The sequence below is a fragment of the Salmo salar genome, chromosome ssa26 (assembly GCF_905237065.1).
Source record: "Salmo salar chromosome ssa26, Ssal_v3.1, whole genome shotgun sequence".
Classification (NCBI taxonomy): Eukaryota; Metazoa; Chordata; class Actinopteri; order Salmoniformes; family Salmonidae; genus Salmo; species Salmo salar.
Window position 1 is genome coordinate 32,877,501 of NC_059467.1, and position 21,114 is coordinate 32,898,614.

At 40.6% G+C, this 21,114-nt stretch overlaps 2 protein-coding genes and 1 long non-coding RNA gene across 8 annotated transcripts in view; 2 read left to right on the plus strand and 1 right to left on the minus strand.

The window, feature by feature from the left end:
* Positions 1–9,221, plus strand: part of LOC106593245 (fibrillin-1) — a 165,071-nt gene extending 155,850 nt beyond the window's left edge. For 3 of the 5 annotated variants that reach the window (XM_045708837.1, XM_045708838.1, XM_045708840.1), the window contains 5 exons: positions 4,930–5,058; positions 5,300–5,419; positions 5,850–6,078; positions 6,713–6,935; positions 7,321–9,221. In XM_045708837.1, the coding sequence (XP_045564793.1) occupies positions 4,930–5,058; positions 5,300–5,419; positions 5,850–6,078; positions 6,713–6,935; positions 7,321–7,701 (1,082 nt within the window). In that variant the 3' untranslated portion in view covers positions 7,702–9,221. The other 2 variants (XM_045708839.1, XM_045708841.1) reach the window with 2 other exon arrangements.
* Positions 9,222–10,368: 1,147 nt separating this feature from the next.
* Positions 10,369–11,977, minus strand: LOC106562547 (deoxyuridine 5'-triphosphate nucleotidohydrolase). The gene is made up of 5 exons (XM_045709135.1): positions 11,939–11,977; positions 11,607–11,748; positions 11,341–11,415; positions 10,953–11,023; positions 10,369–10,524 (listed from the first exon to the last, which is right to left on the minus strand). Exons 1-5 carry the CDS (start codon positions 11,975–11,977, stop codon positions 10,468–10,470), a joined length of 384 nt encoding a protein of 127 aa, XP_045565091.1. The 3' UTR covers positions 10,369–10,467.
* Positions 11,978–12,098: 121 nt separating this feature from the next.
* Positions 12,099–15,102, plus strand: LOC106562542 (uncharacterized). Of its 2 annotated transcripts, XR_001319057.2 has the most exons (3): positions 12,099–12,761; positions 13,327–13,435; positions 14,495–15,102. It is a non-coding gene; the product is annotated as an uncharacterized lncRNA (long non-coding RNA). The 2 variants fall into 2 exon arrangements; XR_006762213.1 differs by lacking the exon at positions 12,099–12,761 and having other exon boundaries at positions 12,768–13,435.
* The last annotated feature ends 6,012 nt before the right edge of the window (positions 15,103–21,114 follow it).

A 21,114-nucleotide genomic window follows, 5' to 3' on the forward strand; every position in this document is an offset into this window, starting at 1 on the left:
CAGGAAATGCAGCTCTGTCTCAGGTTCTGCTGTGGTGCAGTGGTTGCACAGCCTTTCCTCTACAGGGAGCCAGATTTTCCTGTGTCTACCCTTCTCAATGGCAAGGCTGTGCTCACTGAGCCTGTACTTTGTCAAGGTTTTTCTAAGGTTTTGATCAGTAACCATGGTCAAATAATTAGCCATAGTGTACTGTCGATTTAGGGCCAGATAGCACTGCATTTTGCTTTGTGTTTGTGCTTGTGTTTCCCAATAAGCAATGTAGTTTTGTTTTGACTGTGTTGTAATTTGGTTTATTCTGATTGATTGGATGTTCTGGTCCTGAGGCTTCAGTGTGTTAGTAGAACAGGTTTGTGAACTCAGCCCCAGGACCAGCTGGATGAGGGGACTCTTTTCTTTGCTCAGCTCTTGGCATTGCAGGGCTTGGTAATGATATGAGAGGGGGTCACTGTATTTTAGATGTTTCCAAAACTTAATTGCTCTTTTTTTGAGTTTTTATTATTAGTGGATATTGGCCTAATTCTGCCCTGCATGCATTGTTTGTAGTTTTCCTCTGGACACGTAGGAGAATCTTACAGAACTCTGCATGTAGGGTTTCAATGGGGTGTTTGTCCCATTTGATGAAATCTTGTTTTGCAAGTGGACCCCACACCTCGCTGCCATAAAGTGCAATTGGTTCAATGACATATTCAATTAGTTTTAACCAAATTTTAATAGGTATTTCAATTTGAATTTGCTTTTTAATGGCGTAGAATGCCCTGCGTGCTTTCTCTCTCAGTTCATTCACTGCCTCATTAAGGTGTCCAGTTGAGCTTATTTTTAAACCTAAGTAATTGTAGTGTGTACAGTACTCTATATATTTTGTACCAATTGAGAACTTTGGTCTAATTCCCTGAGATCTGGATCTTCTCTGGAAAATCATTATTTTAGTCTTTTTGGGGTTTACTGCCAGGGCCCAGGTCTGGCAGTACTGCTCTAGCAGGTCCAGGCTCTGCTGTAGGCCATGTGCTGTGGGTGACAGCAGGCATAGGTCATCTACGAAGAGTAGGCATTTAACCTCTGAATTGTGGAGACTAACACCAGGGGCTGAGGATTTTTCTAGAATAGTGGCCAATTCGTTAATGTAAATATTGAAGAGTGCAGGGCTCAGATTGCAACCCTAACCCCCTCTCTCTCTCTCTCTCTCTCTCTCTCTCTCTCTCTCTCTGTCTCTCTGTAGATAGTAATGTCTCTCTCTCTCTGTTGATAGTAATGTCTCTCTCTCTCTGTCTCTCTGTAGATAGTAATGTCTCTCTCTCTGTTGATAGTAATGTCTCTCTCTCTCTCTCTCTCTCTGTAGATAGTAATGTCTCTCTCTCTCTGTAGATAGTAGTGTCTCTCTGTTGATAGTAATGAGTAATTCTCTCTGTAGATAGTAATGTCTCTCTCTCTCTCTGTAGATAGTAGTGTCTCTCTCTGTTGATAGTAATGAGTCATTCTCTCTGTAGATAGTAATGTCTCTCTCTGTAGATAGTAATGAGTCTCTCTCTCTCTGTTGATAGTAATGTCTCTCTCTCTGTAGATAGTAATGTCTCTCTCTCTGTGTTGATAGTAATGTCTCTCTCTCTGTGTTGATAGTAATGTATCTCTCTCTGTAGATAGTAATGTCTCTCTCTCTGTAGATAGTAATGTCTCTCTCTCTGTAGATAGTAATGTCTCTCTCTCTGTAGATAATAATGAATGTCTCTCTCTCTCTGTAGATAGTAATCTCTCTCTCTCTCTCTGTAGATAGTAATGTCTCTCTCTCTCTGTAGATAGTAATGAGTGTCTCTCTCTCTCTCTCTCTCTCTCTGTAGATAGTAATGTCTCTCTCTCTCTGTAGATAATAATGAGTGTCTCTCTCTCTCTCTCTCTGTAGATAGTCATGTCTCTCTCTCTGTAGATAATAATGAATGTCTCTCTCTCTGTGTAGATAGTAATGAGTGTCTCTCTCTCTCTCTCTCTCTCTCTCTCTCTCTCTAGATAGTAATGAGTCTCTCTCTCTCCCTCTCTCTCTCTCTCTGTAGATAGTAATGAGTGTCTCTCTCTCTCTCTCTCTCTGTAGATAGTAATGAGTCTCTCTCTCTCTAGATAGTAATGAGTCTCTCTCTCTCTCTCTCTCTCTCTCTCTCTCTCTCTGTCTCTGTAGATAGTAATGTCACTCTCTCTCTGTAGATAGTAATGAGTGTCTCTCTCTCTCTCTCTCTCTGTAGATAGCAATGTCTCTCTCTGTAGATAGTAATGAGTTTATCTCTCTCTGTAGATAGTAATGAGTCTCTCTCTCTGTAGATAGTAATGAGTGTCTCTCTCTCTGTAGATAGTAATGAGTGTCTCTCTCTGTAGATAGCAATGTCTCTCTCTCTCTGTAGATAGTAATGAGTGTCTCTCTCTCTGTAGATAGTAATGAGTGTCTCTCTCTGTAGATAGCAATGTCTCTCTCTCTCTGTAGATAGTAATGAGTCTCTCTCTCTGTAGATAGTAATGAGTGTCTCTCTCTCTGTAGATAGTAATGAGTGTCTCTCTCTGTAGATAGCAATGTCTCTCTCTCTCTGTAGATAGTAATGAATGTCTCTCTGTAGATAGTAATGAATGTCTCTCTGTAGATAGCAATGTCTCTCTCTCTCTGTAGATAGTAATGAATGTCTCTCTGTAGATAGTAATGAATGTCTCTCTCTCTGTAGATAGTAATGAGTGTCTCTCTCTGTAGATAGTAATGTCTCTCTCTCTGTAGATAATAATGAGTCTCTCTCTCTCTGTAGATAGTAATGAGTCTCTCTCTCTCTGTAGATAGTAATGAGTGTCTCTCTCTGTAGATAGTAATGTCTCTCTCTCTGTAGATAATAATGAGTCTCTCTCTCTCTGCAGATAGTAATGAGTCTCTCTCTCTCTGTAGATAGTAATGAGTCTCTCTCTCTCTGTAGATAGTAATGAATGTCTCTCTCTCTGTAGATAGTAATGAGTGTCTCTCTCTGTAGATAGTAATGTCTCTCTCTCTGTAGATAATAATGAGTCTCTCTCTCTCTGTAGATAGTAATGAGTCTCTCTCTCTCTGTAGATAGTAATGAGTGTCTCTCTCTGTAGATAGTAATGTCTCTCTCTCTGTAGATAATAATGAGTCTCTCTCTCTCTGCAGATAGTAATGAGTCTCTCTCTCTCTGTAGATAGTAATGAGTCTCTCTCTCTCTGTAGATAGTAATGAATGTCTCTCTCTCTGTAGATAGTAATGAGTCTCTCTCTCTCTGTAGATAGTAATGAATGTCTCTCTCTCTGTAGATAGTAATGAGTCTCTCTCTCTGTAGATAGTAATGAGTCTCTCTCTCTCTGTAGATAATAATGAATGTCTCTCTCTCTCTGTAGATAATAATGAATGTCTCTCTCTCTGTAGATAATAATGAATGTCTCTCTCTCTGTAGATAGTAATGAGTGTCTCTCTCTGTAGATAGTTATGAGTCTCTCTCTCTCTGTAGATAGTAATGAGTCTCTCTCTCTGTAGATAATAATGAGTGTCTCTCTCTCTCTGTAGATAATAATGAGTCTCTCTCTCTCTGTAGATAGTAATGAGTCTCTCTCTCTGTAGATAGTAATGAGTCTCTCTCTCTCTGTAGATAGTAATGAGTGTCTCTCTCTCTGTAGATAGTAATGAGTGTCTCTCTCTGTAGATAGTAATGAGTCTCTCTCTCTCTGTAGATAGTAATGAGTCTCTCTCTCTCTGTAGATAGTAATGAGTCTCTCTCTCTGTAGATAGTAATGTCTCTCTCTGTAGATAATAATGAGTCTCTCTCTCTCTGTAGATAGTAATGTCTCTCTCTGTAGATAATAATGAGTCTCTCTCTCTCTCTGTAGATAATAATGAGTGTCTCTCTCTCTCTGTAGATGGTAATGAATGTCTCTCTCTGTAGATAGTAATGAATGTCTCTCTCTCTGTAGATAGTAATGAATGTCTCTCTCTGTAGATAGTAATGAGTCTCTCTCTCTCTGTAGATAGTAATGAGTGTCTCTCTCTCTGTAGATAATAATGAGTGTCTCTCTCTCTGTAGATAGTAATGAGTCTCTCTCTCTCTGTAGATAGTAATGAATGTCTCTCTCTCTGTAGATAGTAATGAATGTCTCTCTCTCTGTAGATAATAATGAGTGTCTCTCTCTCTCTGTAGATAGTAATGAGTCTCTCTCTCTCTGTAGATAATAATGAATGTCTCTCTCTCTCTGTAGATAATAATGAATGTCTCTCTCTCTCTGTAGATAGTAATGAGTCACTCTCTCTCTGTATATAGTAATGAGTCTCTCTCTCTGTAGATAGTAATGAGTCACTCTCTCTGTAGATAGTAATGAGTCTCTCTCTCTCTGTAGATAGTAATGAATGTCTCTCTGTAGATAGTAATGTCTCTCTCTCTGTAGATAGTAATGTCTCTCTCTCTGTAGATAGTAATGTCTCTCTCTGTAGATAGTAATGAGTCTCTCTCTCTCTGTAGATAGTAATGAGTCTCTCTCTCTCTGTAGATAGTAATGAATGTGGGTCGGACCCTGCTCTGTAGATAATAATGAATGTGGGTCACACCCTGCTCTGTAAATAATAATGAATGTCTCTCTCTGTAGATAATAATGAATGTGGGTCGGACCCTGCTCTGTAGATAATAATGAATGTGGGTCACACCCTGCTCTGTAGATAGTAATGAATGTCTCTCTCTCTCTGTAGATAATAATGAATGTGGGTCGGACCCTGCTCTGTAAATAATAATGAATGTCTCTCTCTCTGTAGATAATAATGAATGTGGGTCGGACCCTGCTCTGTAGATAATAATGAATGTGGGTCACACCCTGCTCTGTAGATAGTAATGAATGTCTCTCTCTCTCTGTAGATAGTAATCAGTGTCTCTCTCTCTGTAGATAATAATGAATGTCTCTCTCTCTCTGTAGATAATAATGAATGTGGGTCGGACCCTGCTCTGTGTGGCTCTAATGGTGTATGTCAGAACAGCCCAGGCAGCTTCAACTGCGAGTGTACTAGAGGATTCTCAATGGACCCCAATGGACAGAGCTGTGAAGGTCAGCCAATCACTGCCTCTCTCAGGATCAGCTGACTCCATACCCCTAGGAACTTTATATGGATCTGAAATGATCAGATAGGTATAGGCGGTATGGCAATAACTCCACTATAAACAGGGATTTGGTGGAAACTTTACCTTTTTGCTTGTACCTATCCAGTACAGTTAGATAACTGTATGGCCACATAACTATTGTAATGCTGTGTGTGTGGGTGTTTGTGTGTGTGTGGTTTCCCTGGCAGATATGGATGAGTGTGATGGTAACCACCGTTGTCAACATGGCTGTCAGAACCTGGTGGGAGGGTACCGGTGTAGCTGTCCTCAGGGATACCTACAACACTATCAATGGAACCAGTGTGTCGGTGAGTGGTACAGACTCTCTCTCTCTTTCTCTCAATCCTTCTCCCCCCGTCTGTCTGTCTGTCTTCTCTTTCTCTCTCCCTCAACATCAAATCTACATCCCTTTCCTGGAAGTTGAACTTGTTCCTCTCTAGATTACTGGAAGAGCTCCCTCCCTGAGTCACTGTCCTACATGAACACTGTTGTTCTAACTGAGTCGGTGACACTTTAACTTGAATCTACTGATGGGAAATACAGCATTGGTATTCAGTGGCCTTTCCCAAAAAGAACACGGCCAATGTTTATCAGATGAACCGGTACTACAGATGGTTTCCTCATTCCCTTCAAGAGTTTCTCAGTATTGTTTGTGTTCTCTGGCCGAGGTTTGACCCATATTTGACCTCTGTTTGTTTTGTTGACTTCCTGTCTGTGTTGTTTGCTTCCTGTGGTCAGATGAGAACGAGTGCCAGAACACTCAGATCTGTGGGGGAGCGTCGTGCCATAACACCCTGGGGAGCTTCCGCTGCCTCTGTCCCACTGGGTTCAACTACGGAGACCAGGGGGGGTGTAGTGACATCAACGAGTGCTCCTCCTCCTCTAATCCATGTAACTACGGCTGTTCCAACACAGACGGAGGGTATCTCTGTGGCTGTCCACCTGGATACTACCGCGCTGGACAGGGGTGAGTGAGTGAGACTGTGTGTGTGTGTGTGTGTGTGTGTGTGTGTGTGTGTGTGTGTGTGTGTGTGTGTGTGTGTGTGTGTGTGTGTGTGTGTGTGTGTGTGTGTGTGTGTGTGTGTGTGTGTGTGTGTGTGTGTGTGATCTACACAGGGCCAATGTCATTATCAACTTTGATGGATAGACGGGTTGGTTGTTTAGCAACAAAACCGTCACGTGCGTAACAATGGGAGAAAACAGACAGGTTTGGCTTAGATTGTTGACTACATGTAAACTACATTTTGTCTCCGATGTTTATTGAAAACATAAATAAATGTGCACAATGTCTCTCAAATACATCGTTACAGTTGTTGGTTAGCTAGCTAGCGAATTCTAGCCATTTTAGCATTGTAATGAAAACAGTCAAAACACCTCAAAAAGACATGGTATCAAGAACAAGATGAAACTAGCTGAAACGAGTCACTTATGATTCCCTTCATTGTTGGTAGCTATCACAACAACACATAGACCTCTGTCCCATTGAAGTGTGCACATTGTTTTGGTGATGTTGTCAGCTAGCCCACGTATAGGCAAGATGGTGTTTGGGTATGATTTTGTGCCCTGTGTGTGTATGACTGAGTCCTTTCTGTGTGTTCCAGGCACTGTGTGTCAGGCGTGGGCTTTGGTAGTGGTGTGAGTCTGGGCCAGGGAGGAGGAGGAGGAGGAGGAGGAGGAGGAGGAGGAGGAGGGGCAGCAGAGGGGGTTGACAACGACCTGTCTCCTGAGGCCTGCTATGAGTGTAAGATCAACGGTTACCCCAAGAAGGGGCGCAAACGCCGCGACACCAACTCAACGCTAGAGCAACCTCTGGACAATGCACAGGTAATGTCTGTCTGTCTGTCTTGGTTTGGTGGCCCATAGAATGGTCATGCTATCATGTCTTGCCTGCTCTTCACTGAATCCGTAGTACATATTAACTGTGTGGTCCTGTGTTCTGTCATCAGGATCCAGAGTGTTGAGTGTTGTCAGTGTTTACATAATCCACCTGTACTACATGGTCCTGTGTTCTCAGCATCAGGAGACAGTGAGCCTGGAGAGTGTTACACATCATATATCTGCCTGTATAATACTGTATATCTATACTATATGTAACCTGTCCTGTGTCCTCAGCATCAGGAGACAGTGAGCCTGGAGAGTGTGGACATCATATATCTGCCTGTATAATACTGTATATCTATACTATATGTAACCTGTCCTGTGTCCTCAGCATCAGGAGACAGTGAGCCTGGAGAGTGTGGACATCGAGGACACCCTGCTGTTCAACCTGAACATGTCCGGCCTGTCCAGCCGAGACCACATCCTGGAGTTCACCCCGGCCCTGTCCACGCTCAACAACCACGTGTTCTACTCCATCGACTACGGCAACGAGCTGGGCTACTTCAAGATCAGCCAGAGGGAGGGGCTTAGCTACCTGCACCTGTCCAAGAGGAAGTCCCTCCCCCCTGGAGCCTACTTCCTGCAGATCAGTAGCGTGGCCGTGTACAGGAAGAAGGAGCTGGCAGCGCTGGAGGACAGCAACGATAAAGACTACCTCACAGGCCAGCTGGGAGACACACTCACCATGAGGGTGCAGATAGTCCTGCATTAACCTACACTACAGGACTGACTGGGGTGGCTGGGCTGGGCTGGGTGGGGAGTGTCTGCCTGTAAACACTGGTCTAGGAACAGATTAATTTACCCTTGATCCATATCTCAACCATTAGGATGGGGGAGAGAAGATCTGACTCTGGGTCAGTGGTTATGGGCAACTTCTACCTACTCTGAGAGAGAGAGCTTGGGACAAGCTCAACGCCAAAGAGACTAATGGGTGGGTGGGGGGAGGGGGGATGTTTGATTCCCAAAGATGATTCTACATATCATAGATACAACCTTTAGTGCTACAGTTTAGGCCTAACCCACTGGCTACAGTATGGCTGGCTGTCTGAAGAAAGGCTTAGAGAATGAGAATGACATGGAGGGAAGACATGACAATGACACAACAATAACCACTCTAAACTGCTCTGTGCAGGAAGCTCTGGTTTGAATGTTATTTTTTATTTTTTTTATGAAAAAGGTTTATATGAAATAGGTTTGTATGATGATATGTGGAATCTGCCACTCTTTTGTGGGACATGTAAGGCAAATGCCATATCCACCCGTAGCCCCTACCCCCAAGACCATGAGGGTAGCTAGGGAGTATGGGGTAGGAGGTAGGGGCTAGCGGTGGATTTGTGACTGAGTAGCAGAGTGCAGAAGTCACTGATGCTGAGTGTTCACAGCTTGGCAGAGGTGGAAGTGAAAGGCAGCATTCCGATTCTCCACCCTTCTCCCTGAAGTGTGCACTTGCTCACTCCCCCTTCATGGTTCACAAAGCATTGGCTGCTAAGGAGAGTTTCCACCAAATTAAGTAAACCAGTCCATTCCTTTCAAATCCCTGAGGGGAGAAGGGTAGGGAATCAAACCGTAGCTAAAGTCTTTAGCTAGAAGGACCCCTCTTCCTCATCATAACTATGCTTCTTCATCTTCCCCACTGACTAGACTTCAGCATTACACATATTTACTGGTGCTAGTAACAAAACCACATAGACTTATGAATGCACTGTAATACTCAACAACACACAGTAGCTGTCTGTCTACTGTCCTTTTAATAAGATGTCAGACATCTTCTTTTCAACCAAAACCAAAGTAACAGCCTGTCTGCTCTCTATACCACATGTAAATGAAGTGTGTTTATACTGTAATCAATGCCATGTTTAGAATGTTAATCTATGAAGCCTTTTGTAAACTAGAGAACGCCCCTGAGAGGAGGGGGTGTAATGGTGCTTATAATGACCTACTACTTCCTTTGATAAACTGTATACACACACACATTAAAAACACACCCGCACAAACACAAATACACACAAACGCCCTCAAACACACTCAAAACACACACCGTTCTGATGATGCCAAACCTGTGCCTTCATGATTATGCACCAAGGTCGACGCGGCCACACTCTTCGCTAGTACAATCAGTGCTCCGTAGCGAAGTCAATCAGACCAGCCGTAGACACATCCGTCTGTCGCTCTGTCACATCAGTGAGGGTTTAGTTGTAAAGTCACAATAAAAACATATTTTTTTGTTTAAAAGGTTGCGTTGTTGTCCCTGTGTCCCAACTTCACTTCCTCTTTTTGTGGATTATGCTATTTATGGGATGTATTTTAACCACTTTAAGGGCCAATTTCCCAGACACAGATTAAGCCTAATCCTGGACTAAAAAGCACTTTTAATACACATTCATTGACCTTGTTTTCTAGTGTATGCTTAATTACATGTCATTTAGCAGATGCACTTATCCAGAGCAATTGCCTTGCTCTAGGATACATACATTAATTTATTTACCTAGTCCACTCAGGGATTTGAACCATTGACCTTTTGTTTACTGGCCCAATGCTCTTAAGCGCTAGGCTACCTGCTGCCCTAAGAGTCTACCTTTCCTTGGTTCCTTGCTTTCATTTCTACTGACAGCTGAAAGGACTGGTGAAATCTCCTCTCCACAATGCTTCCTGCTTCTACCAAGCATCATCTCGGCCAATGAAAGGATGAGGGAAGGAAGCTTTTGTAATTCCAGAGACGGTATAAAATAGACTATTGAATCACAGCCACCATATCCAGTTCAACGCAACCCAACGACTACAGCTAGAAGGCAAGGGTCGCGTTCCCCTTCTCAGACATTGCATGCGTCAACCAATGGTTGCGTGCCACGTCACCGACAGTGCCATCTGACAGACTGCTTTAACATGTGGTTAGCTGATACATAAAATACCTATCCAGGCATTGTAAGATCTGGCATACATCTGCAAGGTAGTCAGCCTGGAACTCTACCTATTTCTCAGTGAAACTTCTCCCTGGTGTGGTTCACATCATTAGCCTTTTGATTCTAGTTAACAGATCTAACATGTAACGGTACAGTAGAATATTTTTGTTGCCGACGTGCTGCCCAGAGCCTGCATGAAGGGTTTAGTCCCTAAAGACAGGGAAACTCCCTCTTGAACTATGAAAATAAATGGGTTAACAGCACCACTTAGTGGTCATTCAGGGTACAGACTTACATAGAATTTTATCCAAAGCCGAGTTACAAAAGTGGGCATAGCCTACATTTTCATGTAGGTTTCCCCAATTGGAATTGAACCTGCAACACTGGCATTGCTAGAACCATGCTCTTGCGAACTGAGCCACACAGACAAGAAAATCAGTGATGTTTCATTGCCAAATCAGCAGGCATAGACAGTGAAGCAAAGGGATAATAAGTCTTTATTAAACAATGTAATTATTGTACAACCTCATAACATGTAACAGAACAAAACCAATAGGCTGGTTTACAATGTTGATGTATCAGTTGCTGCCTGTGGAGCCAAATCCTCCAGCTCCACGCTCGGTCTCATCCAGAGTCTGAAACACAGAGGGAAGACACGGTTAATACTACAAAACTGGAGCGAAGGGTATTTTAGTGACTTTCTATGTGAATGAGCCCAGTTCTTAAGGCCGGTTTCCCAAACACAGATTTAGCCTAGTCCAAGACAAAAAGTATGTTCATTGGAAATTCTCAAAGCGAAGAGGTTAAGTCCAGGACTATGCTCGATCAGTGTTCAGAAAAACAGCCCTAAGGGCTCAAGGCTCATTCTCACAGAAATAAGATGCACTTAAAATCAACATTTCAGTCTCAAGTTAAAATGAAATGAGACTGCTTGACAAGGTGTCCATTTAAGGTTTGTGTGAAATGGATCGTAAAGCTGTGATCAGTAATTCACTACTAGGTCTTAACATGTATGGTAATACTATAAACAGTCATATTAAATCTATAGAGAAGTGTAAAGTACCTTTAGCTCCTGTAGGTCTGGGTAGCAGATCCTCTCACACACCAGCTGAGCCACACGGTCCCCTTTTTTCACTGGGACACAGAAAGAAACGCCACCATCACTCTACAGGTCACCCAGTTTCCCAACACTACAATGTTTCACTGGAAAACAGATCTCAATGTGAAATGCATTTGGATTGCTATAAAAGGAGCAATCAGTAAAACAAGCTTTTATTCCAGTTTTGGATGAGGCATTTAAGTTATTTTTCAAAGAGCAATGGGTATATAATTAACAAAAGTTTTTTTTAAATGTACCAGTTGCAGATGGTCCCTTTAATCATGGATACAAAGTGCTTTCAATGCTTGGAGTTTAGAAAGGTGGCATGTGAATGATTATTTTTAAAGCTCACCTTCAAAGGTTTCCTTGCTGAAGTTGAACAGCACCACCCCCACATTACCTCTATAGTCCTCATCCACTACTCCAGCTGGGGGGACAGACACTCCAGTTAGCCTAGCTGTCATGAATGTCAGTTCTATGTTCTAGACTCAGGTTAGAACAGCCAAAGGGTGAATTGGGTTCATGAAATCCCCATCAGAACTATGGTTACCACTTTCATAACCCATCTCTTAGGAAAAAATGTTACATTAATATCTGAAGGTCAAAAAGTAAACTCACCCCCAACATCGATGAAGTGTTTTGCAGCCAGGCCAGACCGTGGTGCTGTGAAAAAGAGAAATATATAAAATATGACTAAACTACTTAATTTTTTATGCTGGGGAAAAGTTAAGGGGAGATGAGAAAGAGGGGTTGAACGAGACTAATCGGAGTCTGAAAGCAGTCTCCATTGGCCGTGTTGGATCATCAAATATGTGATGCATTGTGGGTAAATTGTGACTGACTGATCCACCAATAACAATGAGTAGTTATTTATGATGCAAGGTGATTTATCAGTAGGCAGTCAGTCGCCTGCACTTTCAGTTGTAATGAGGGGGTTCGATTAATCTTGCCCGGATGCCTGTATTGCACCAGCTGAAAGTTGATTGCATTAGATTTGGAACTGGGCTGCCTCCCAGGCCAGGTGTCCCGCTCTGTCCGACTGCAATGTTTGCTCAAAACAAAAGTGACATAATTAAGCATGTAGTAATTAGTGTTCTGTGTTGGGGAATGTGTTGGGGAATGTGTTAATTGTAGGGGTGCCCATGGAGCTGGGAATCAGAAATGTCCCATGCGAAAGAGGCAGGTTGAGGTTTCCAGGGTTAGAGTAGTGCAGAAGTTGTCATATGCTGAGGCAGTGAAGAAAGTAGAGGAAGATGTGTTAAGGGGTAGGAGTGGTGAGAGTAGTAGAGACATACCAATACAGAGTAAGATTGGATTTTTAACATTTATAGAAATGGTTACCAATTGTACTGCAGGGATGGACCGGAAGTCTCGGAAAATTGAGTTTGTGTTGGCAGCGGCAGAGAGGTATTTGGGTGTGCGACACTTGACATCAGAGGAGTTACAGGATGTGTTAAGTGGCGATGTCCCATCCTTTCAGGATGATGGCATGAGGTAGGAATAAATACATTTAATTAGTGGAGTAGGGTAGTGTTAATTTTATATAATTTTTAAATTAGTGAGTAGTGTTAGATGGTAGGGTATTTATTTAGTACATTTTTTTTTTCAAGTATAAGTAGGTGGCGGTAATGCAACAAATTGGATGCAAACCGCCGTTTAAACCTCAGAAGAAGAAATTGTGCCTTGTACTAACAGGTACATTTCATGTGTTGAATGTACCACATTGTAGCCCCTCCCACCTCAATTTCCGTGAGTTTGTTGCGATTTTACCAGGTAAGTCAGTTAAGAACAAATTCTTATTTTCAATGACGGTCTAGGAACAGTGGGTTAACTGAGAACAACATATGTTTACCTTGTCAGCACAAGGATTCGATCTTGCAACCTTTCGGTTACTAGTCCAACGCTCTAACCACTAGACTACCTGCTGCTCCCAGGGAGGGAGGGAGGAGATGTTTCTAGATATGGATCAAATTGTTAAAATTAGTTATTTACAGAATGTAAACGCTACAGCAAGGCGTTGGTGAGATACATTTAGGGAGAAATTAAAACTACTTTTTCCACATAGCATTACAACTACAAAGCTGACGCTGGCTAGCTAGCTTATTTTCATTGAAATAGCATGGCTAGTTAGCTAGCTAGCAATAGTATTTTGTCTAGCCTGTAACTAATGGTTGTTACGTTGTGGAACAGAGCAATAGTTCTTTGTACTTGTCATTTGGTTGAGACTAACATTAGTTTAGAAAATAATTGTTTACTTTGTGTATATTTCTTGTGTAATTGGTTGGCTTTGTTAGTTAGCAAGCTGAGATGTATTTGCTCAAGGTAGCTAATGTTTTAGGAGAACAGGCTAGCTCCCTGCAGAATCTAGACAATAGAGAATGGGGAATAAGATCTGGCTGTTGCAGTGCCCAGACGAGGTGAGCGCAAACTGCTACATAGATAAAAAGGTAAGATCTCTATATTGAGTAGCTATATTTCAAGGTTGAACCAATGCAATAGGTATTTTATTGGCTTGCTAAATGAGCTGCTTTGCCTGAAAATGTTTATCTGATAAAGTTTTTAGTTCCTAGTTATTGTTCTTAAGCAATGTCCAGGAAATGTTACAGCCACAACATCCTAATCAAGTACTCAAGCATCTGCAGACCAGCGAGGAGGAGGAAAGCCTATAGAACAAGAATTACTAGCTAGTTATTTCAGATAGACATTTTATTGGCTTGCTAAATGAGATGCTTTTCCTGAAAATGGACAGGTGGAAACCTGTCCATTTTCCTCCGTGGACAGGTGGAACCCTGTCCACGGAGGGTTCTACATGGAACCCAAAATGGGTCTACCTGGAACCAAAAAGGGTTATACTATGGGGACAGCTGAAGAACCCTTTTGGAACCCTTTTTTCTAAGCGTATCTAGTTGTTGTTCTAATGCAATGTCCATGTTACAGCCACAACATGATGATCATGTAATCAAGCACATGAAGACTAGCGAGGAGAAGAAAAGCCTGCTTTGGATGAGCAAGGAAGAACAATAACAACTAGCTATATCAGAGAAACATGTTCAGGAAAAGCAGGGAGAGAGCAAGCTAGTAGTAGTAACATTATTATTTGAAACCTCACATGTGCATGTATCTGTGTTTATATTTAAGCAATAAGGCACCTCAGGGGTCTGTGGTATATGGACAATATACCATGGATAAGGGCTATTCTTATGCTCAACGCGGAGTGCCTGGATACAGCCCTTAGCCGTGGTATATTGGCCATATACCACAAACCCCCAAGGTGCCTTATTACTATTAAACTGGTTACCAACGTAATTACAACAGTAAATAAGTAATATTGACTCATACCCGTAGTATACGGTCTGATATACCATGGCTTGCTATATTGCTATCTGTCTCATGTTGTACCGATCATGAACAAGACTGAATTCTGTTGAATTGGCAACTGGACTAAATTCTTGTTAGGAAGATGTTGCTGTTTAGAATGACATGTTTATGACTGTTGATGTTCACAGGAATCTCTAAATGCTATGTTGAATGAGCGCCGCGGATGAAGGACAGGGAGGAAAACGGACAACTTCTTTCTACCACACCTTCCAAGTCATACAATGTTTGCTTCATGAACAATTGTTACATCAGAAATAAATACAGAACTATTTTAGTTTATTCTGTTTCTGTTTTTTATGCTGGATGTGAGTAATTTAGCAGGTCTATAGTATAATGTATTGTTTTTAAACATTAAATATCTATTCAGTCAAAACTCACTTATTTTATGTTTGCTAAAATGTGTTTTCTACTGTTACTTTTTACATACTGATACAGTCTCATTTGTTTTGAGCTAGACTATGAGTTGGAAATGTGTACTGTAAATGTCTACTACCCTGTTTAAAGATTTTATGATTGAAATTAGCACAGTTTTTTTAATAGTTTGTTTCTACTGTCTGGTGAGGAAGTGGGCAATATGGATACATTGGAGGAGGAAGGGAGAATTAATGACAAATCAGAACTTGGACAATGTCAGGGAATCAATAGGTAAATGTACAGCCTATCAATGACAAAATTAACGGGTTCAGAGGTAGCTGTCATGTCTGGCATCATTAAAGTGAAAATGTATTTTATCAAATCAATTCTCTGTAATTATTATTACGTGATTAAACTAATCATGTAAATGTAATTAACTAGGAAGTCGGGGCACCAAGGAATATCTTCAGATTACAAAGTTCTAATTTTCCTAATTTAACTCTTCAGATATTTTAATATCTGATCAATTAGTCTTGTAATGAATTATTCTTTACCTCACGTTAGTCTCATTCCAAATGTCGTAAATAGTTGGTTATCTGCACGAACCCAGCCTTTACTATGAATCATCCATACATCAATTGTCTTAATCATTTATTAACTAACTAAATAATCACAGAAATACACAAACAAGTAGATATGGTTACAAGGAAATGATAGGGGAGGTTCCCTTGTGGGCTAAGCTGATATGACGGCTTGGTGGACAAAGGGAAGTGGGTGTGGACTGAGAAGGGCGGGAAAGACAAAAGAGACACTACACAGTTGATAATTATAATAATTGAAATGCTAATCCTTTGCACATGAACGCTCACTCATTCAGGAATAATTGCAATCAATATATATTTACACCCAGTGTGTCGTCGTGATCTCTGTTGGAATCGTCAGTCCTTCTGTTGGAAAGTTCATCCGAGCATATCTCTGCTTCCCTGAAGTCTTTTGTGGTTAGAATGGGTACTTCAGAGTACCATTCAGAAATGTTCTTATAGAATAGATGTTTTGGCGGTTGTCGGTCTTCGCATCTCAGGTTGACATCATTTCTAGCTGCAGACTAGTAATTGGTATCAAAGATTTGCTCTTATTCTGTCGGGATCGATAGTCTCAGAGTTTAAACATTTCCCGCCGCGTAGCTAATGCTCCACGTGGTATGGTTAGGAATTCAACAACCATTACAACCTTAGCTTAGACTGAGGTTTTTGGGGTCTCTACTCAAACCTTTGCCCCCTCAACTGACCGAGGTATGCATGGTCTGAAGAGGATTTCCTCAGGAGAGGTTTTATTCGTAACAGTAGAAAAGGGCTGTTCCATGACGCCAGATCATGTCTGTGCTCACGGGGGCGGGCCAATGACTTAGTTAAACTTTAAAGGGAATACAATTCTCTTTCATTACATAATTTCACAAATAGTTTCATCTTTACTCATTCATTTTATACAATAATTAGACGCAAACCTCATAACGGAGCCACCTGTATAAACAGAGTTATGGTAATGTCGCTGTATTGTCTTTCATGAGTTCACAAACATGAAACAAAACGGACCAGGTCATAGCTGGTTTCTCCACCGACCGTTTACACATTCTCCAAAACATGGATATTGTTCAGTTCTCAAGTTCTGTGATGTAGAAGAAGTTCCTTTGTTCTACTGTGAAACTCTCTCTCTCTATACTGCATGGCCAGGAGGAGAGCGTCTCCTCCAGGAATTTACGACCTGAGATAACAGAACCTGGGTGTAGGAGATGGGGATGCCACGATCTATACCCAGAAAGGGCCACGTCGTGACATAGCCTTAACATGCAAATATCTAATGTTATCTTATGTACTGGACAGAGGCTAGCCAGCTATTCTCAAAACATTGTATTACCAACTTGAGCAGTGACATATCAGTTTGCAGCACATTTTCACATGGACATATAAACACTGAAGAAAAATATAAATGCATCATGTAAAGTGTTGGTTTCATGAGCTGAAATAAAGATGCCAGACAGTTTCCATACGCACAAAAAGCTTATTTCTCTCAAATGTTGCACCCTGGTCCTTCCTCCACTGCCTCCTTAACAGTTTATAAGTTCCTTTTTAGAAAACATTTTAATCCGGTCTTTGTGTTTTGGAAAGTATAGTGACTATTATTGCTTTAATTTATTTATCAAACAAATGGAGTTTTGGAAAAGTAGGTACTTTTCGCAAAACAATCCCATCTGGTGGATGGAAAGTGTTGTATGTATTTTTTTCACATGGACTTAGAGCTTGATACCTCAGACGATGAAAAATGATGGATAGCTAATTCAAATAAATACCTTTATGAATTATGAAGCCTTTATGTGCTTTTTTCAATACATGAATGCTTAAAAAAAATCACAATCATTATCTACCAAATAAGTTGTTTTCTAAAATTATTAAAAAGCAACTACAAAAACGCAATTCCTTACCCAATAGGCTGAACAGGTGTAATGAACACGTGTTAATATGTGGCCATAACAAGCGTTCTAATCACCTGTAAATGCACACTGAACAGTTGTAATGCACAATGACAGTAAAACGGTCATTGAAATTGTTGAGGGGTGATGTCTTTCTGGTTTCATTCTACAAAATGTCCTTTAGAGTGTAGTTTGAACGGTGTACAAACCCAAAAGTAAAAGATGCAAAAACAAAACTTAAGAACGGGAAGCATAGAAATAGCATACATAGAACAGATCTACCACTTCTACGACTTGCTTTCAAGTCGAATGATAGAAAAGTGAGTTATAGATCTATGTTAATTTGGTCAGGTTGCCCAAAAAGTTACATAATTGCCACTTTAATGTTCCACAAAATTATCATAAAAATATTTAAATTATGCATATACTCTCTAATTTATCCTTCTTTACAATAAAGTAGTAAGTGTCCCACTTTGCCAATCAAGGTGTCCTAATTTGCCAGTATCGACTGAAAAAATGTAGTCTCAGGACATGTGTTTGAAAAAGTCATCCATCCTGTATTTAATATTTATTTATTTTTTATTTTGTATAAGTTAATGGAGTTCTTAAGCTATTTAGAATGTTATCATGTTGGGGGTTAAGACATTGGGATGATTCTGTAAAGTGTTCGGAAAAGCAAATTACAGAAAGTGTCCCACTTTACCAATACTCACCCTATATCATTTACAGTTGAAGTCGGAAGTTTACATACACTTAGGTTGGAGTCATTAAAACTTGTTTTTCAACTACTCCACAAATTTCTAGTTTACAAATGATAGTTTTGGCAAGTCAGTTAGGACATCTACTTTGTGCATGACACAAGTCATTTTTCCAACAAATGTTTACAGACAGATTATTTCACTTATAATTCACTGTATCACAATTCCAGTGGGTCAGAAGTTTACATACACTATGTTGACTGCCTTTAAACAGCTTGGAAAATTCCAGAAAATGATGTCATGGTTTTAGAAGCTTCTGATAGGCCAATTGACATAATTTGAGTCAATTAGAGGTGTACCTGTGGATGTATTTCAAGGCCTACCTTCAAACTCGGTGCCTCTTTGCTTGACATCATGGGAAAATCAAAAGAAATCAGCCAAGACCTCAGAAAAAAAATTGGTTGGTTCAAAATTGGTTGGTCTGGTTCATCCTTGGGATTAATTTCCAAACGCCTGAAGGTTCATCTGTACAAACAATAGTACGCAAGTATAAACACCATGGGACCACGCAGGCGTCATACCACTCAGGAAGGAGACGCTTTCTGTCTTCTAGAGATGAACATACTTTGGTGCGAAAAGTGCAAATAAATCCCAGAACAACAGCAAAGGACCTTGTGAAGATGCTGGAGGAAACAGGTACAAAAAGTATCTATATCCAGAGTAAAACGAGTCCTATATCTACATAACCTGAAAGGCCGCTCAGCAAGGAAGAAGCCACTGCTCCAAAACCGCCATAAAAAAGCCAGACTAGAGTTTGCAGTTGCACATGGGGACAAAGATCATACATTTTGGAGAAATGTCCTGTGGTCTGATGAAACAAAAATAGAACTGTTTGGCCATAATGACCATTGTTATGTTTGGAGGAAAAAGTGGAGGCTGTTATAGCCGCAAAGGGGGGACCAATTCCATATTAATTCCCATGATTTTGGTAGTGTATTTCATGTCAGACATTTTCAAAAAACTCTAAAAACATGTTTTCACTTTGTAATTATGGGGTATTGTGTGTAGATGGGTGAGATTTTTTTTTATTTAATGTATTTTGAATTCAGGCTGTAACACAACAAAATGGAATAAGTCAAGGGTATGATTACTTTCTAAAGGCACTGTATAACCCACTAACAGACCTTATAACCAGAGAGGAAGAGGCGATAGATCATATTTTTTGCCAAATAACTAGATAGCTACTTTATCACGTCATGCATGGTTTGTTTGTGGCCCTGGTAACAATAACTAATGGTAGCTAGCCTGAGTGATGTGTGCATCATTCTCCTCCTAAAATGCACTGCATGGTCATTCTGATGTCTGCATTGGCCTGCAGCATTTACGGTGATATGGTCCCTGCCATATGCGCTTCATGGAGCAGCGCAGAGCTGTTGTGAAGGAAGTTGTCAAGGAAGTGAGTTTGTGTTTATACAGGACCTCCCGCCCTCACCTACCGTCAACCAATCATGTCAATGCAGAGCTATACAGAGCCCTCGCATTGTTACAACATTTGAGAGACGCAATGCGGTGCAGAGCTCAATTTGGCCTCTGCATGCCTCTGGATCACACCCTCTATATGGAGCCTCTGAACACATTTTCAAGCATAAATTGTCTTTTACCCCCCATGTGTGTCCGTCCCAGGCTAGATAGCTCCCTCATGCTCATCTGTTGTGTAATGGAAGACATGTAGCTTGGGGCTAATAACCAATGATATATATATAAACCCTGGATTGCTGATGCTATGTATTGGGCATTGAGAGGCTTTGAAGCCACTGGTCGGCCATATTGTCACTCCCCAGTAGGCGCATTCCTCCCTCCATAGCAGTGTTTCTCAACTCTGGTCTTCGTGTACCCCCAACAGAACACATTTTTGTTGTAGCCCTGGACAAAAGGATCTGATTCAATGTGTCAAGGTCTTGATGATAAGTTGAGTGGTAGGATCAGGTGCGCTTGTCCAGGGGGCCATAACAAAAATATGTACTGTTGGAGGGAATTGGAGGACTGAAACACTGCTTCATAGGAATTAATGGATTTCTACAGTATTTCAATTAAATATTTCAAGGACAAAATTACATGTATTTAAGTATACTTGTTTTGTAGTGGGGACACTATCGTTAGTAATCTCAAACATATACTATAAGGAAAATATTTGCATATATTTGTTATGTTTGGCTCACATAATATAATTAAGGTGTCTATAATATAATAAATATGGCAAAAATAAATGTAGACATTAATAAATGCATTTCTATAGCTTCCAAAATATTTTTTACAACGGTGTAGGAGTGCCAAGTTGGAGGTTCAGTGGCTTCAACACAGCGCCCCCTATCTATCATCTAGTGTATATATAAATCATTGCTAATAACCAAGGACTGAACACAAGAAAGGTTGGCATACCCAACTATTGTATTATTCTGCATTATGTTCAACATTTGAGAATAATGTAACCAACCTATTGTCTTCTAATGTAATGTGTCTGACCGTCTTGATGGACACAAATTATGAGGAAAAATAAGAGTAACTCAACATTTTATTCCTTCTTCATAATACATGAATTAAAATATTACAGATAAATATGATAAGGACTGAGTCTTATAAAAGACAATGGTTAAAACACAGAAATAAATCAAGCATTTCTATATTGAAAATATACAGCCACATAAGTTGATTTACATTTTCCTGTTCTGTTTAATAGATTTTCATCACAGTGTGTGTGTGTGTGTGTGTGTGCGTGTGTGTGCGTGCATGTGTGGTAGTAAATGATCCCTTCATTATTTCCCTAGACATTCAACTAGTAGCTACTTGTGTGGAATATACACATCTATACAAAGTATTATACAGTATTCTTCAATGGATATCAAACTAATCGTAATTTTTTTTTATCAAGTTATCAACGCCACTAGTAGCATTTGAATATAATAAAAACAAACTGTTATTTGTATATTGATCACTTTATGCATAGGTAATTTGTTTGCTATATTGTTCATATCCTAGAACACTATCATATTTGTGCATACTAGCCTACATACACAGTGTACAAAACATTAAGGACACCTTTCTGCGTTGCCCGCAGAACAGCCTCAATTAGCATTCCACAGGAATGCTGGCCCATGTTGACTCCAATGCTTTCCACAGTCAAGTTGGCTGGATGTCCTTTGGGTGGTGGACCATTCTTAATACACATGGG

Bases quoted from the DNA above. Each gene is read 5' to 3' on its own strand.
- LOC106562547 (XM_045709135.1), bottom strand. From the start codon at position 11,977: ATGCAATCAACTTTCAGCTGGTGCAATACAGGCATCCGG. The intron at 11,024-11,340 runs GTGAGCTTTAAA...TCTGTGTCCCAG, and splicing joins CAGCAAGGAAACCTTTGAAG to TGAAAAAAGGGGACCGTGTG. The intron at 10,525-10,952 runs GTACTTTACACT...TCTGTGTTTCAG, and splicing joins CAGACCTACAGGAGCTAAAG to ACTCTGGATGAGACCGAGCG.